The sequence below is a fragment of the Acanthochromis polyacanthus genome, chromosome 15 (genome assembly GCF_021347895.1).
Source record: "Acanthochromis polyacanthus isolate Apoly-LR-REF ecotype Palm Island chromosome 15, KAUST_Apoly_ChrSc, whole genome shotgun sequence".
In the NCBI taxonomy this organism is placed as follows: Eukaryota; Metazoa; Chordata; class Actinopteri; family Pomacentridae; genus Acanthochromis; species Acanthochromis polyacanthus.
In genome coordinates, this window is record NC_067127.1 from 30,419,261 (window position 1) to 30,436,459 (window position 17,199).

Below are 17,199 nucleotides of genomic sequence, written 5' to 3' on the forward strand. Positions count from 1 at the left end.
GGAAGTGGATGAATAAAATATGTATAAATCTTTTTAGTGCATACAAAAACTGTTATTTTTTATTAACCTTTACTTCACCTGGAGAAACCACACTGAGACTAACAACCCTTTTGTAAGGGAGTCCTGGCCAAGACAGGCAGCAGCAAATCCAAAACAGTTACAAATTTACACAGTTAAAACACAATTAAGACACTAGCAAAAAAACAATTAAAAAGATTACATATACAAGCAAATTATGACAAACAAGTGCGTGTTGTAGAGTCGGCCTCAAGAACTCAAAGTTTGGATTTAAAAGTGCTCAAGGAGATTAATTTGGTTAGCTTCCAGTAGGAGTGTAACGGTACACGTATTCGTACCAAACCGTTCGATACAGGCCCGTTCGGTTCGGTGCAGAGGTGGACCGCCGTACGAAAATTTTAATACTACTAAGAAAGGCCAATGCACAGAATTGTTTTAATTGCGAAACCTAAAACTTCATAGTGTCCAAAGCTGCGGTGGGCCTTATCTGGCTCACAGTTACGCAGTATTGCGGAACTAAAAACAAGTAGGAGTTTACAGGGAACCACAGGATATGACGGATTGTTTATTCTCCTGCTGGCGCTTCATGGCTAATGCTAGCAACAACGAAAAGAAGCTAGAGCTGGAAGACGCTCAGGCATCATTAAAATCACCCGTTTGGGATCACTTCGGTTTCCCAGTGAAGTACGAAAAAGCAGAAAAACAAGTGGACAAGGCGAAAGCCGTATGCCGACACTGTGAAGCAATCCTTAACTATGCATCCAGCAATACGTCAAACTGAGACACATTTGAAAAAGCACCATCCAAGTGTAGCTATCCCCGCTGCTAGGACAAAAGCAGCGAACTGTAAAAACGATGCTCCCAACATCATTTCATCAAACCTGCCTAGCAATTCAGAACGGGCTAAAGCAATAACCAAGTCCATTGGTGTTTTCATAGCAGCAGATCTACGGCCATACTCCGGTGTTTTGAACCGAGGTTTTAAACTTATGACGGTCAGCTTACATTAACTTTATATTATTGGTGTGTTCTTTCCTATAGATAAATGACTATATTGTGTATTTTTTTAGCCTACTAGTATATTTATGCTGGAAAACAAGAGCCTAACTAAATGGTATTGTTTTTTGTTTTAAAAAAGCAATTACATTGAAATATATTTCCTATTTTAGGTGATAGAGCCCTGTTATGAAGTTCTTTCTCATCCAAGCTTCAGCCAGAAAGTCATACCAGCTCTTATATTAGCAGTTTGTTTTTTTATTTTTCCCTTTAACTTAGAATCGAACTGAACCAAACCGTGACTTCCGTACCAAAGTACGCACCGAACTGTGATTTTTGTGTACCGTTACACCCCTAGTTTCTAGTAATTTTGCTACACATTCCATGCAAAAAGCTAAGAGTATACAAAAGCCTTTTTTTCCAAATTCAGTACAAGCGTATGGAACTGAAAGCAAAATATAATCTTGTGAACAGAGATAGTAAAGATCAAATGCAAATATTGATAGTAAAGGAATAACAAGTTTGTAGAAAAGCAAGTGCCACAAGTCAAATAGGAAGCAAGTAAAGAAAATCTAAAGGATTCTAAGTCATATAAAATATAGAAAAACAGAAAAATTTAGAGTGCAGGAACGTGCAGTTTATTCGCCTAAGATTGTGCAAAATGATATAGTATGTGGTGTAAACAGCTGCTTAGATAATAAAGCTGCTCCTGCCGGTTGGTTAACGCGGTATTTACCTGAATGTTGGTGGGAGGTAATCTGGTGGTAACACAGGGGGCAGCGGTAACCCTGACATCGCCATATCTATGAGGTGCATAGCCAAGATAAACTCCTCAGCTGTTAGCTTTCCGTCCTGGTCGATGTCCGATAGACTCCTGAAAGGGAGAAATGATGACATAAATTACATATTTAAAGGACAATTATCTTTCATTTTCATAAAAATTGAATGGTTGAATTACAAAACACTGACCATATTGTGGCCAGCTGGCTTTGAGGAAGACTGGACTGCATCAGGATAGTTCGAGCCTGTGGACCTGAACGACAGAATCACATCAAATGTAGACAAAACAATAATAATATAAAATAGTGATAATATTAACATCTGAGTGTATGTACCTGTGAGGTGTCCACTCATCATCTTGTCGTGGGAGTTGAAAAGCTGTCGGTACTTCAGCCGGGAGGACTGAGGAACGGCCCAGTCAGGGGGCGGCTGGGCACTGGGAGACGTAACAGAGTAAAGAAATTATTTAACTTGTGGAAAAATGAACACCAAAAAGAAAGAAAAATGGGCACATGTATGTAGACTTCACAATCCAAAAGCCGCCTAGAGTGGTTTGAGTATACATCCGACCGTATGCTAACCTCAAAATGACCTCAAAACCCACTGGAAAGTTCAAAAGGCATGTTAGTTTTTTTGTTTTGTTTTTTAAATCTCCAAAATTATACAGTTTTCCAGAGGCAGAAATCATAAAAACAAAACAAATCGACAGTGTGTAAACTGATCGTGTGACATTTATTCAAGAAAGTTAATCAAATCTAAGCTTAATGTTATAACGGTTTGGAAAATGAATTTCATTCTACTTGTCTTGTTTAAAAATTGGTCAAAAATCAAGTGTTTGAAAGACTAAAACATTATAATATTTTCAAACTAAGAAGTCTGCAGTAGTATGGATGAGAATGTGAATTTTGTGATTTTCTGCTTGAATAGGAGCCACATTTACTACATTCTCAGGAAACGACAGCTTCTGTGGTGTTTTGATCTCAATTTGAACACTTAATAGCATCAATTTTACTCTTCTGTTGATGCAATGTCACATATACACTACTATTCAAAAGTTTGGGGTCATCCAGACAATTTCTTGTTTTCCATGAAAACTCACACTTGTACTCGTGCTAACATATTTGCAGAAGGGTTTTATAATCCTCAATTCAACACCATTAGCTAACATAATGTACCATTAGAACACAGGAGTCATGGTTGCTGGAAAAGGGCTTTTCTTTCAAAAATAAGGACATTTCTAAGTGACCCTTAACTTTTCAACAGTAGTGAATAGACATCTAAAAGTTAGTGTAAGCACAAAATTTGACAAATTCAGCTTCTGTTTTAGTATCGGGCCTTTTAGTTTCAAGAGAAAGAACGGTTTATCCATGAGCGAGCTAATAAGTAGTCAAGACACTGGTCAAAACAGTAAAAAAGAATTTTCCACCACATATTCACATTTTCGTAAATCGGGAGAAATGGAAAGGACATTTTGGATTATTTGACGTACCCAGCAGCATCAAAGGACGAGCCCTTCTGCAGCTTGGTGCTGGAACGATTAAACGAAGAAGACTTGTTGACAGAAGGAGCTGCTGAGAAAGACAAAAAAGGAGGTTTTATTCTGAAGCTGATCCTCAAAGAGAAGACAAACTTTGCATTTCTTGCTGTAATTCTCCTGCATATTTTCAAAACAGTGACCCATAACATAGAAGATGTTTCATAGAGACATAATAGAGGATGTGATTGTCTAAAATGTAAACAGGACTTAGTATATTATGAGTAAATACGAGCTTAGAGATGCCTCTGGTGTTCGGTACCTGGGTGGGAGAAGCCTGAGATTGGCTGCATCATGCCAGTGGGCGGAGCTCCATTGGCAATGGGCGGCGGGAGGGGAGGCGGCGCCGCCGATGAGACGAGAGGGGGAGACACCCCGACAGGTAGGGGAGGTAGGGGGAGAGGAGGCACGCCAGGTAGAGGGTTTGGGAGAGGAGCCATGGGGGGCAGACCTGGATAAAAACACATAAAATACAGTCTGAATGGCTGCTGCACATTTCTACAAGTAAACTGGGTGTGAGAGCCACAGCAGCAGTGCGTAGATTATACTGTGTTTTTACGACTTTGTCGATCAGCAGTGAAGGTGCAGAGAGAGAAAGCGCAAACATTTTCCTGTATGACCTTTGGAAAACAGGGAGTGACGTCATCCTTATCGAGTACATCTGCAGCCTTCAGCCAGAGCAGAGTTTTATCAGCATTTTGTCAAATAAGACGTGAAAAAAACGCTCCAGAAACACGCAAAACATAACATCTATATTATGACATTCAACTGTGTGTGCTTCATGTCTAATAACCCTCTGAACTCCAGGAAGCTTCTCAACTTTTATTTACTCTTATCACATTATTTAACACTGCAAGTTCATTTCCACTGTAATCTAAAGTCCCGCAGCTCTGTGGAAACAGAACAACCATGGAGACGGAGAGAGAACTCAGAAATGTCATCAGTGCAGGGGGAAAAAAAGGGAAAAATAAAAGTTGAACTTCTTTAATTGTTCATTTTGCGAAAATAGAAAAAACATGTCCATAATTTCTACAGGTTTTACTAATATTGAAAAAGATGACTAAATATTATTGATATTTTATATTTACAGCTGCACTTTGCTCTGTGTAAACACTTTCTGCATTTCAGCCAAATAATTACAGATTTTTTTGGCACATTGCAGCTGAATATATGGTGGCTTCTGTTTTTGCTGAGGAAGCCAGAATTCTTAGTATTTCACAGAATCACGTTAGAGAAAATGGTTTATTTTTTGGCAGATATTAAATGTATTATAGTTTTTCCATTTTTATTAATTTTACACCAATATTGCATACAGTAAACAATGACAGAATACAGGAATAAGCTGGCCTGGTTGAAATGACAGATGTTAAAAAAAGAATGGCTGATGAAATATCACTATTTAACACCTTCAGTGAATAGGGATTTGTGACATGACAAGTTTAAGGAGTGTTGGGAAGTTGAAAAATTGTTGATTTTTCTATCTTTAAGAATCTCTGTTTCCAATAAATTGTGTCATTTCGTTGATTTTTTTAATGGAAAATGTGCCTTTTAAACCTGCTGTCAGATTTTTGGAGTTCAGAGGGTTACATTAATAGCGAACCAGCACACGAACAAAACACCACCACTGTAGAAGCACAATCAAAGTAAAATTATCATCAGTGTCGATTATTATTTCAGTGTGGTGTATCAGTGTTGGTCGTACCAAAGCCTGTCTGTGGGGGTAAAGACAGTGGGGGTTGTTTCATACTGGGAGGCAGCGTTGGGGGCAGAGGGTGGCCCTGGAGTTTCAGTTTGATGAGTTTCATGGCAATGGAGAACTCATGGATATCCATCCGGCCATCACTGTTCATATCGGCCAGAGCCCTGCAAGTAAACAGAGAATATTATCATCATTTCAGCAACACTGGAAAAAGAAGGAGAAAGAAATACAGAGAAAGACTCCAAGAACAACTGGTGTAAATAGACTTTAATGTACAATAGTGTGAAAATATTTAGCAATAGAATATTAAAAATACAGAGAATTAAGGGCTGGCTGGAGTTTCCTGGTCATGTGACTCACCATATTTGGGCTAGGATGGGCGGCGGCAGCCCTGATTGGAGGAAAAAGTTCCTGGCCTGGTCACCTGACACACAACCAGAAAAACAAAATGAACTGTGAATGTTCTCAGACATCATAGTTCTTTCAAGGAAAATATGCTAAAGACATTTTTTAAAATGTGGTTATTCAGACTTCATATTTTAGGATATAGCTTAGCTTGATTCATTAGGCAAGAAAGACAACAATCCACCAACAGACATTTTGTTTTAGCAGCATTCATTAAAGAGTCTTAACTTAAATGTAATTAATCAGACTTACTAGACACTGAGAAATAATATTTTAGGGTAGTAAAACCACAACTTACTAGCAGAGATTGTGTTTTACAATTTCGGAACGTAAAATGTAGTCAATCAGACTTTTTTGGATGGTAAAAAATTAGATTTTATGGATACTAAGACCACAATCTATAAGCAGAGATTGAATTTCAATAGCATATTTTAAAATTTTTCAACATAAAACATGGATAATTTGACAATGATGAACTTTATGTGAACCAATAACTGTATTATTAGGGGAAGAAACAGTCTTCCATAATTTTAACACTAAGAAATAGTATTTTAAGACCACAGTCTACCAGCAGTGATGGTGTTTTAACAGCACACATTCATTTTTTTCATTCCAATGATGACTTTGTTCAAAGAATGATTCAAATCAGTTGCATCTGTGAGCCACATTGTGATGTGAAATTGATTTAGTATCAGTTTTGGATGCAATTTTCAACACCGTTTCACCGGTTTTCATTTGTTTAACACAATGTAAGCACCAGAAATGTTTGTTGTTCCCTCATCTCACCTAACTGATGTACCGTACAGGTATGTGTGTGACAGTGACTGTTACCTGTGATGTAACCTCCGGCAGTCGGAGAGAGGCTGTGAAACTGCTGGTCATGTTTGGCTCTCTCATCCACGGAGATCAGAAACACATCTGGACCTGACACACCCAAAACATCAAAAAAAAAAAAAACAACCACATTCAGTTCCAAGCCCAAAGACAAAGGCAGACATAGACGAGGAGAAAAAGGAGGAATGAGAAGAATGTATTAGTCATGAGTTTCACTTCCTGTTCTGATTAAGACACACTTAAGAATGAAACTGATGGGGAAAGACAGTCCATCCTCAGACTCTGAGTGTTTACTGAATCATCTATTAGTGGGAAGTTTCAGTCTTATTACATTATATTATTATCCCTGTAACCATCTACAGTAAAGGTCTTTACTATTCTTCATTTGTGGTTTGACAGTTAGTTTGATAAATCTCAAACCCAGAACAAGCAGTATCCTGGTTTCAGTCAGCTTCACTGGTCTGTCACATTCGAGTCTTTATGCAAAATCTGCATTATAATCAGACATACACACCAATGAAACTCGACATTGACTCTTCAATTAGATTATATTTCTTAACCAGCTGTTTTACTCATGTTAAAACTAAATTTTCTCAACTTCAGTGAAAATAAAACCAAGATTTTGGCACATAACCCTCTGAACTCCAAGCAGTTTCTATGGTTTCTTTATTTTGTGTCTTTATACTCATTAATTAGTAGTAACCACTTTGCATTGTCTAAAAGAAATGCTCACTTTAACTCTCTGACATTGTTGTTTGCTTCTGTCTTATTTTTATTCACTGTGTGTTCATTTTTCTCTACAATATAAAGTCCTGCTGCTCCATGGAAACAGAACAACAACAACTAGATTTAGGCACAACTATAAACGTCTTTTGTGCAGTATGACACAAAAGTAATGCCAAAAATCATTAAAAATGAAAGTTGCATTCTTTTGATTATTTAATTTACAAAAATTGAAAAACTGCAATAATAAATGAAGTGATTTTGATAAAACATCATGTTTTTAAGCTTCGTTTTGGTGAAGTTTTCAGATTTAGCGACACGTAACAGATGAGTTGTTCAAGGAAAGTTCAAAATGTGACAATTCTTTTGTTTTTATAGCTCCTGGCTCTAATAAACGGAGTAATTTTGGCTTTTTTTTAAAGATAATGTGCCTTTTAAAGTTTTGGGTTTCAAAGGGTATTTTCCTTAATCAGACGTTGGGCTGATGTTATAACATGTCTCTCTCAAACTTTTCTATTTTCTGGTACTTAATCTTTGTCGCCTTCCGTCAGCATCACTCAGCTGTATTTCGTCTTATCTTGGTTTCACGGCATCCTGTTTGAAACCTCACATAAGTAACTTTGGTGTTATTTCTGGTTCTTCTTTTAAATTCAGCTTGCAGAAAAACGATCAGCTTTTTTCCATCAGGTCCTTACAATACCTTACATGAGGTCAAGACACTGAGAAGGTTGCTTGTACTTCTATTCCTTCCAGGCTGGACTCTTCAATTGTTTATTTAACATGTTATAGCTTTAATTAATGGAGAGTATATTACTGAAATCTGTTTGTATGGTGACATGAAAGAGTTTGAATGCTGAATTCCTGTCGAAAATTAAAGCAAGCTTATACTGATCATGATTAAATGTCGAAAAGCAATAAAAGCGACAAACTTTGGTGCTTTTGGTGGGTCTTATAGATTACTTAGATGCGTATACAAGCTACTTGTTTAGTGCAGAATAAGACATGGCTACTTGTTTATAGGTGTTTGAATAGTCTGACCCAACCTTATCCGTCAGACCTGTTGCACGCCTCTTTTCTTTGTTTAAATTGTTTTATTTGTCTGATATAATCGTGCTCTATAAATCAACTGACTCAACAATTCTCTGCTAAAAGCCTTTGCTGCATTTTTCTTGACCAAATAAACGAGCTGCCACATTAGTTCGTCAGGAGTGTCGCCTCTCGCAGCGGTAGTTCCCTTTAATTCCACCCGACAAGTCCATCCTGTAGTGTTTACTGACAATTTACACTGAATCATGGTGACTCATTTTAAATGGAAGAACTGCTGCTGACAGAAGGTTAGTTCCTTTCGTTAACTGGTGTTGAAAAAGAGGCTTCCCCGTATACTGAAAATTTCTGCAAAAAGTCAAAAATAAGCGGCAATAAGCCTTCTCATATTTTTTTTTACATGTGCAAACTATACAAATGCTAACAAACAATATGTGTATTTTGCCTTCTTTTAGCTGTAAAATGTAATTTCTATCGTTGTTTTTTGACTGTTTGGGTGGCTGATTGTCCTCATTTAGCAGATTCATGTGTGCAACATGTTCTGTGTACAAACCAGTTTAGAATCTGACAAATCTGTTGGTTTTTAAGCATTTTCAGTCATCATCCCAATGGGAAATCTGTCCGTCTGGCTGCACTTTTAGACCAATTTGGTGATTATTTGTTTTGACAGGAGCCACATCGACTCACATGTTCTCATGTTTGACTGTTTCTGCCATACAAATTCAAAGACATAACTGATCTGGTGGAACTATGTGTGATACTACATCAACAGAGGAGTGAAATCGATGTTTTGCTAATTCGGGCATTCAAATTGAGATCAAAACATCACAAAATCTGCATTTTCATACAACTTTCAAGTGAATTTGAAGCAGATTCTTACGAAGGAGATGGTGAATTTGGTGCAAATAAACTACCCTGTGCAGCATTGACTGAAGGTGGCACTGTAGGCGAGATTAGCTGCAATGCACAGAGTAGAAGAAGACAGAAACAAAAGCAGGTGTTTGACAAAAACATAGATTAAAAAACAAAAAAGGAAATCTTAAAAGAATAATAGAAGTCTTCAGGAACTGTTCTCAATCAAGAAAGATGCCTTTTTCTAAATGTCAGCTGGTATTGGCTATATCTGATGCAGAATAAAGAAGAAACTTGTTCAGAAAAGGTGTTCAGAAAGGTTAAAAAAAAAACACTTCTAGCAAATATAAAAACATTTTTGTCAAGTGTGCATAAAAATATACTGTCGGAACACTGTTGTTGTGAAAAATGAAATTGTACAAGTAGCTTTTTTTATACGTTACACTAAAAGTTATAAATAACAGGAAGTGTAAGTAAAAAAAAAATCAGTTTCAGTTTCAGCTCTTCATTAACACATTTTTTGAGAGCCCCATATGTGTTGTTGTGATGTGATTTTATTCTGCTTCTCCTCACAGTGGATTTATGAGAAGCTGTGGTTTGTCTTCTAATGGACTTGTGGAATTGATGGAGCAATGAGCTGCCACTCTGCTTAAGTCTCTTAACTCTTAAAAGGAAAACATAATGCTCGAGTGTTCTTTTAAGGCAGCTCCTGACACATACTGACCTGTGAATGTGGTTGGGAACTGTGCCATGGTTCACTCAGTCTTCTGCAGCGTCACAACACCTGAAACAACACATGCAGAAAAACAGATGAAGATTTAATCGCTCAATAACATCACTCAGCGATACAGCAAACTATTTAACATGATTAACATTATCAGCACTTTACTGGAGAGCAGCAGGAATGTTTTTATTGTGAAGCCTCTGAATGCAAAGTGTGCAACCTGATGTTTAAAAGGACCAAAATAATGCCTGGTCCTCTACCAAGATGCTGATACAGAAGACAGGCAAAGGAAATGATTTTCCAGCACGAGTCTGGATCTAATTTTCCACTCTGTTGTCTTAATGCTTAAGTTGTGAATTTGGTCTGCAGCCCAGTGAGCCTGGCAGGATTACAGCTGCTGTACTCTGAAAGTGTATTTTCATGCAACGCTACAAACACAGAGCAAATCTTTTCCTAAGTGGCTTCAAGACTTCTGCTGTGGTTCAGTCTGAATAAGAAATATTTAAGAAACTCTCATCAATCAGCTGCTGTCATCTGATGCTGAGGCTACAACGAGTCCTCGGGGGGCTAAACCGAGTGTCAACAGGGCTGCAGACCTGTATGTATGCAGGGCAAGCTGCCGGAGCACAGTTGCTTGTTTTCAGAACCACTCGGCTTCACACTCACTCATTTACAAACAGTCTCACTTGGGAGCTGACCACAGTCAACAGCAGTTTTCTGCTGCTGCTCTGTGAACAGCTCCACTGGAAGCTTTTGAAAGGCTCGAGCAACACAAACTTCAACCTTATGAACTAAAAGACACCAAATAACTGGCAATTAGGGATTTAAAGGTGATGCATCAGTCTGAAATTATTCATATATCATAGAAGTAACAGCTCTTTTACAGAATTTTTTTTTTACATTTTCTTTCTGGGATTTTTAGACCAAACAAAACATACACGTGAGTTTGAAAGGCATGTCAGGGCTCCAGACTAACTTTTTCACTGGTTGCATCTCCCACCTTGTCACAGACAAAACACATCACCCACAACACTCGAGAGACATTACAATTTCCTGATGTTCAGAAAGGTGTGCGACCAAAAATTATTTTGAAAAGACTTTAACTGGGGCGTTGTAATGTCCTATTTTGTACCAGATGAAACCGGGTGATTTTTTTCTATTAGCAGTGCATGTACATAGCTCTGTATTTCACAAGAAGACAACATTTTTAGGTATAAACACCACAGTACATCAAGGTTATAAAAGTACTTCTTTCCACCACTGTGGTTAACACAGCAGCTGTCTGTGCTGGTTAAAGTGACACCAATACAGCTTAATGATCATCACGCAATGCCAACACTTGAAACTTTAACTCACACACTCTCAAAAAAGACCATTTTGGTACAGTCTGAAGCCCTGCACGTTATTTTTAGAATAAATAGCCAATATTGCACACATCATCAGAATCAGAAAATGCACAAACACTGATTTTCAACTTTCTAACAGTCCTTGAAGTGGTCATCTGTCATGTGCAGTTCTGTTGGCAAAATTAATCAAATCTAAGTTTAAAGGCACAACAGTCTATCTAAATTGCTTTATTTTACATGCATCATTTTAAAATTTGCCAAAAATACACTGTTTGCACTGACATGATTCTGCAAAAAAATAAAAAATAAAAAAATTCTGCACTTCTCAACTGAGAAGTCATGAGTGAATCAGCTGCAGCCAACAGGCATGTGACAAAAATTCAGAGATGTTTTGGCTGAACTGCAGGCTGTGTACACACAGAGCGGATAGGAGGCAATTAAAGAAACAAAGAAAAATGGAAGCATTAAAATATCTACATTTTATAGGATCTCAATTAATTCCCCATTATTATTAACACCTAAGCAATGTACACTTCGATTGTAGGTTGTTTTTTTTTCAATGTTTGCACAATAAATATTTAACAAAACTATTTTTTTTTTACTTTTTTTAGGATTTGAAGCATTATAATTGTGTCATCTTGCATTAAAGACATAACTGAGTTCTTATTTATTCTATTCATGGTTGTTCTGTTTCCATAGAGGTGCAGCAGTTGAAAAATGAGCCCACAGTGAGGAAAAATAAGACAGGCGCAAAAAACAAGTCAAAACAGGGCAATACAAACTGCTTACTACTACTTAATGAGTAAAAAGACACCAAAAAATTTGGAAATTAGTGTTTTTAAGATGATGTGCTCATCTGACAAATGGCTCTCTTCACAGAATCTTTTTGCATTTTTTGCAGAACAATTTAAGAAGCTCAAACTGTGTGCTTAAAGCTGGTTGTCAAAAGGATACCTGTTCAAACTATGAAATAATCCTGTGCTAAAACACACACACATACATATATACGTCAGTGTGAAACACACCTCTGCCCTGATGGAGCTATGTTAACCAGATCCAGACCTGCCTCCCTCCCTCTCCAACACTGCGGCCAGCAGACAAACCACAATAATAATGTGACACACATTGCAACAGACGAGGACTTAGCGAGGGCGTGCGAGCGTCTGTGTGGGTTGCTTCATTTTTTGTCCAGTGAAATGTTTGAACACATAAATAAAAAATCTGGTTTTCCAACAAATGATGAGGGAAAAATCCTGCTTAAAGGTCAGTTTACTTGAATCACAAAGAGTATATACCCCTCTATTTGGTCTCAGCGCCATCAAGGCAGGAGGTATTGATTTTATTTCATTTTTAGGTTTTTGCAAACAATACAACTTATTGGAAATGGGTGAAATCTAGTCAAAAAAAAATAATCAGAAAAGTCACTGAAAATGCACTTTTCAAGAAAATGCCATTCAGATGCTGCTGTGGACGTTTTCTCAGAGACCATTTTTCTGGCCTCAAACTGTCCTCGGCCTATTGGAGGGTGTATTCCAAAGTGTGTGTGTGCCCCATTATCATCAGAGTGGGAGGACAAAGTAACCAGCTTAACTAGGTCAGAGGAACAAAGACCACCCTGCACAAACACACACTGAAAGAATATCCAAGCAGCCGAGCAGCTACACAACTACACAACGTCTTGCTCTCTGTGAACTGGGGGCTAAACTTCCTGGCCAATTACATTAAAGCCTCTTATTTTAGCCAGAATCAAAACTATCAGCAGAAAAATCACCACAAAAATACAAGCGTGCAAGGATGAAACTCAACAGTTAGTGAAAGTTAAAAATTAACAGAGATCGACTTTAACTTTTCATGCAACTAAAATCTAATGAGAGGGAAAAAAAATGCCCAGACTCTTCTTGTGAAAGTAGTTTATGGCAGTTTTACACAATACCTCAGAGAAAAGCAAAGTAGCAGCAAGAGCGATCGCACCCCTGAGAAAATGTAGAAACTGCAGGCAAAGATTTCAGCACATTGAGATATTCTGATTTTAAGCTGTTTACTGAATTCAGCAGGTCGCCTCCTGTGTTTATTAGCACAGTGGGACCTCGCAGTGTGACTCAAATTGGCACAAAACACAAATCCAACAGCACATTTACTGTAACCTTCAATGAAAGTCACCTTCCCGTTACAACTGTTGAACAGCAGGGCCGTGACTAATGATTAATCTGTTTATTATTTTCTCAATTACTTCACAAGAGCACATTTTCAAAAGTCTTGTTTTGTCCATAATACGTTTGCTGTCACAGAAGAGGAAAGACGGCAGAAAATATTCACATTCAAGAAGCTGAAAATGACTCAAAACGATTAGCAATTCAGCTGGCGAATGAAATGATTGTTTCAGCTCTATTGACACAAAAATAAATGTAAAGTTCTTTGTTGTAGCTTCAACGCATCCAGTCCTTTGTTATCTGTGCGTACTTAAAGGCTTACTGTTTCCTGCGTACTTGCATTGTATTTGTGGGATTAGTCAGTATAATTAGAGCATTGGGATGTAACTGTAGTGTCGGTCTGTTATCAAGGCAGGCACATGTCTGTTTAAAGCCCCTCACCCACACAAACACACTGTAAATGCAGCGTCAGAACATGATACAGATTAGGATTCTTCCTGCTTTATCCTTTCACTCTGTTTTCCTGCTGACCTCTTCCATCATTCCTCTTGGACCAACTGATGCTCTAATACTCCCATCATTGCTGATATCCTGACTCTCAGTTGTACAGAGCATTCCAGAACAAAAGCATAATCGTTTAATTGCCTGTAATTTAACCAATAAGGCAGAAGACAAAGGGCACGCATGTCAGACAGTGTGTTACAGACTAGCTTTGGGACCACCGTGACAAAGCCTTCTGTGATGATTAATGGCTCAAACATTCAAAATGAGCAAAATCGAGCTACGTTTCTGTAATGTTTCTGTAGTCCAATATCGTAAGCGATCAAGTTGTTTGTTTTAGACACTTGTTTTTGTTTAGAAATAATTTAATTAGCAAAATGAACAATATCATAAAATTCATCATCATGTGTGATGTTACCAATTACCTTAGTGTAATTGCCAGAATGACTTGTTACTGTTCTATTCTAGCCTTATTTTACCTTACTTATTTATTTCAGCATTTTATCGTACTTTTATCTCATTGCTTTTTAGACACTGCATTTTTTATGTTATGTCATATCGTGACTTTGAGTTGTACGGAGCATTACAGAAAAATATGCAGAATCATTTAACCCTTTAAGCTTCAGTCAATTCCAGCTGTTTTCAGTACAAAAAAATCGCTAATATTCTATTTTTAAATGAAAAAAATTACGAAAAATACAGGGAATATTGGACAGGCATCGCGAGGTGCATTTCCTTGAAAACGACCGATTGGTGGATTTTATACCGACTTCAGGACATGTTTTGGACAAAATACACACGTGGACAAAATTGTTGGTACCCCTCAGTTAAAGAAGGAAAAACCCACAATTCTCACTGAAATCACTTGAAACTCACAAAAGTAACAATAAATAAAAATTTATTGAAAATTAAATAATCAAAAACAGCCATTACTTTTGAATTGTTGATTAACATAATTATTTAAAAAAACAAACTAATGAAACAGGCCTGGACAAAAATGATGGTACCTCTATAAAAGATTGAAAACTATTTGACCAGAGTGACATGATTAACTCAGGTGTGTCATTTAATTGACATCACAGGTGTTTCCAAACTCATAATCAGTCAGTCTGCCTATTTAAAGGGAGACAAGTAGTCACCCTGCTGTTTGGTGAAAAGGTGTGTACCACACTGAACATGGACAACAGAAAGCGAAGGAGAGAATTGTCCCAGGACATCCGAAAAAAAATTATACACAAACATCTTAAAGGTAAAGGCTATAAGACCATCTCTAAACAGCTTGAAGTTCCTGTGACAACAGTGGCTCATATTATTCAGAAGTTCAAGACCCACGGGACAGTAGCCAACCTCCCTGGACGTGGCCGCAAGAGGAAAATTGATGACAAATTGAAGAGACGGATCGTTGGAATTGTATCCAAAGAGCCCAGAGCAACCTCCAAAGAAATTAAAGGTGAACTCCAAGGCCAAGGTACATCAGTGTCAGATCGCACCATTCGTCGTTGTTTGAGCCAAAGTGGACTTCATGGGAGACGACCAAGGAGGACACCACTGCTGAAAAAAACTCATAAAAAAGCCAGACTGGAATTTGCAAAAATGCATGTTGACAAGCCACAAAGCTTCTGGGAGAATGTCCTTTGGACAGATGAGACCAAACTGGAGCTTTTTGGTAAGGCACATCAACTCTATGTTCATAGACTCAAAAACCAAGCATACGAAGAAAAGAACACTGTCCCTACGGTGAAACATGGAGGAGGCTCAGTAATGTTTTGGGGCTGCTTTGCTGCATCTGGCACAGGGTGTCTTGAAAGTGTGCAAGGTACGATGAAATCTGAAGACTATCAAGGCATTCTGGAGAGAAATGTGCTGCCTAGTGTCAGAAAGCTTGGTCTCAGTCGCAGGTCATGGGTCTTCCAACAGGACAACGATCCAAAACACACAGCCAAAAACACCCAAGAATGGCTGAGAGAAAAGCGTTGGACTATTCTAAAGTGGCCTTCTATGAGCCCAGATCTGAATCCCATTGAACATATGTGGAAGGAGCTGAAACATGCCATTTGGAGAAGACACCCATCAAACTTGAGACAACTGGAGCTGTTTGCTCATGAGGAGTGGGCCAAAATACCTGTTGACAGCTGCAGAACGCTCATTGACAAATACAGAAATCGTTTAATTGCAGTGATTGCCTCAAAAGGTTGTGCAACAAAATATTAAGTTATGGGTACCATCATTTTTGTCCAGCCCTATTTCATTAGTTTGTTTTTTTTAATAATTATGTTAATCAACAATTCAAAAGTGATGGCTGATTTTGATTATTTAATTTTCAATAAATTTTTATTTATTGTTACTTTTGTGAGTTTCAAGTGATTTCAGTGAGAATTGTGGGTTTTTCCTTCTTTAACTGAGGGGTACCAACAATTTTGTCCACGTGTGTAGTTTACTGGCTTGTGTTGTCTGGATGTAAAAGGTTGGATTATGGCCGTTTTTTGTGGAATCTTTTTTTCTGTGTGTAATAATGAACCCAGAAATGTGAGTCGCACTGTGTGCGTTGAAGCCGTGTACAGAGAACGGATGGATGAATATTTGTTTTTGTCGGACAAATGTGTTTTTCTCACCCGCTGTAGTAATCGCATCTGAAAGTGGTTTATACCGGCGGATTCATGAGAATCTAAGCTTTCCATCGGCGTATAGTGTTTGTATAATTGGGTTTGCAGCCGTCGGACATTCTTGAAATTCCTATGCAAATTAGTAGGTGTACCGCCGGCGGTACATCTACGACGCACTGAAGCGTAAAGGGTTAATTGTGTGTAATTTAACCAATAAAGGTAGAAGATGAAGGGCACGCATCATGTCAGAAAATGTATTGTAGATTAGTTATAGGGCCACCGTGACAAAGTCTTCTGTGATGATTAATGATTCAAAAATTTCAAAACGAGCAAAGTTCTGCTACAATAATGTAACTGTAGTCCAATATTGTATGCAATCAAGCTGTTTGTTTTCGATGCCTGTTTTTCAGAAGTAGTTTTAATAGCAAAAGGAACGATATCTTCAAATTCATTGTCATGTGTGATGTTATGTTTAACTGCAGTATAATGGCCAAAATTACTTTTTAATGTTCTATTTAAGCCTTATTTTAGCTTACGTACTGCATCGTACCTATTTCTTATTGCTTATCCGATGTCAGTTTGCTTTTTCTGAGCTATATCTGGCACAAGAATTTGCTTAGGATTATAAAGTCTTGTATTGTCCACAGTACTTAAATTGAGTCATTATTTTTTAGATCATTTATTTATAATACTGCAGATTATTTTTTGAGAAAATCTGACAAAATTTGCAAGTCTAGCTGTAGAGCTGCTTGAGGTGAATATTTTTCTCTTGGTTAAGTGGTGTAAAAAGACTTAATCTAGCACTTTATGGGCACTGCAGGGTGTTAAAAATCACAAGCACACTCCCGACATTGCACTGAACACATGAAATATGAAATAAATCCCCCTCAAGCGAGAGCTAACATTCCATTACAGAGACACTAACGTTTTCGTTGCATTTACATGTACACTTAAGAGGGAAGAAGCAGCAAAATTAAAACTTGAAATGCG

The 17,199-nt window shown here is 37.7% G+C and overlaps 1 protein-coding gene across 1 annotated transcript in view; it reads right to left on the reverse strand.

The window, feature by feature from the left end:
• itsn1 (intersectin 1 (SH3 domain protein)) overlaps window positions 1-17,199 on the reverse strand; it is a 76,326-nt gene that overhangs the window by 54,745 nt on the left and 4,382 nt on the right. The window contains 9 exon segments of the mRNA XM_051959563.1: window positions 1,751-1,888; window positions 1,984-2,047; window positions 2,130-2,230; window positions 3,284-3,362; window positions 3,591-3,779; window positions 5,031-5,191; window positions 5,388-5,451; window positions 6,264-6,356; window positions 9,610-9,669. Coding sequence (XP_051815523.1) covers window positions 1,751-1,888; window positions 1,984-2,047; window positions 2,130-2,230; window positions 3,284-3,362; window positions 3,591-3,779; window positions 5,031-5,191; window positions 5,388-5,451; window positions 6,264-6,356; window positions 9,610-9,637 — 917 coding nt within the window. The 5' untranslated portion in view covers window positions 9,638-9,669.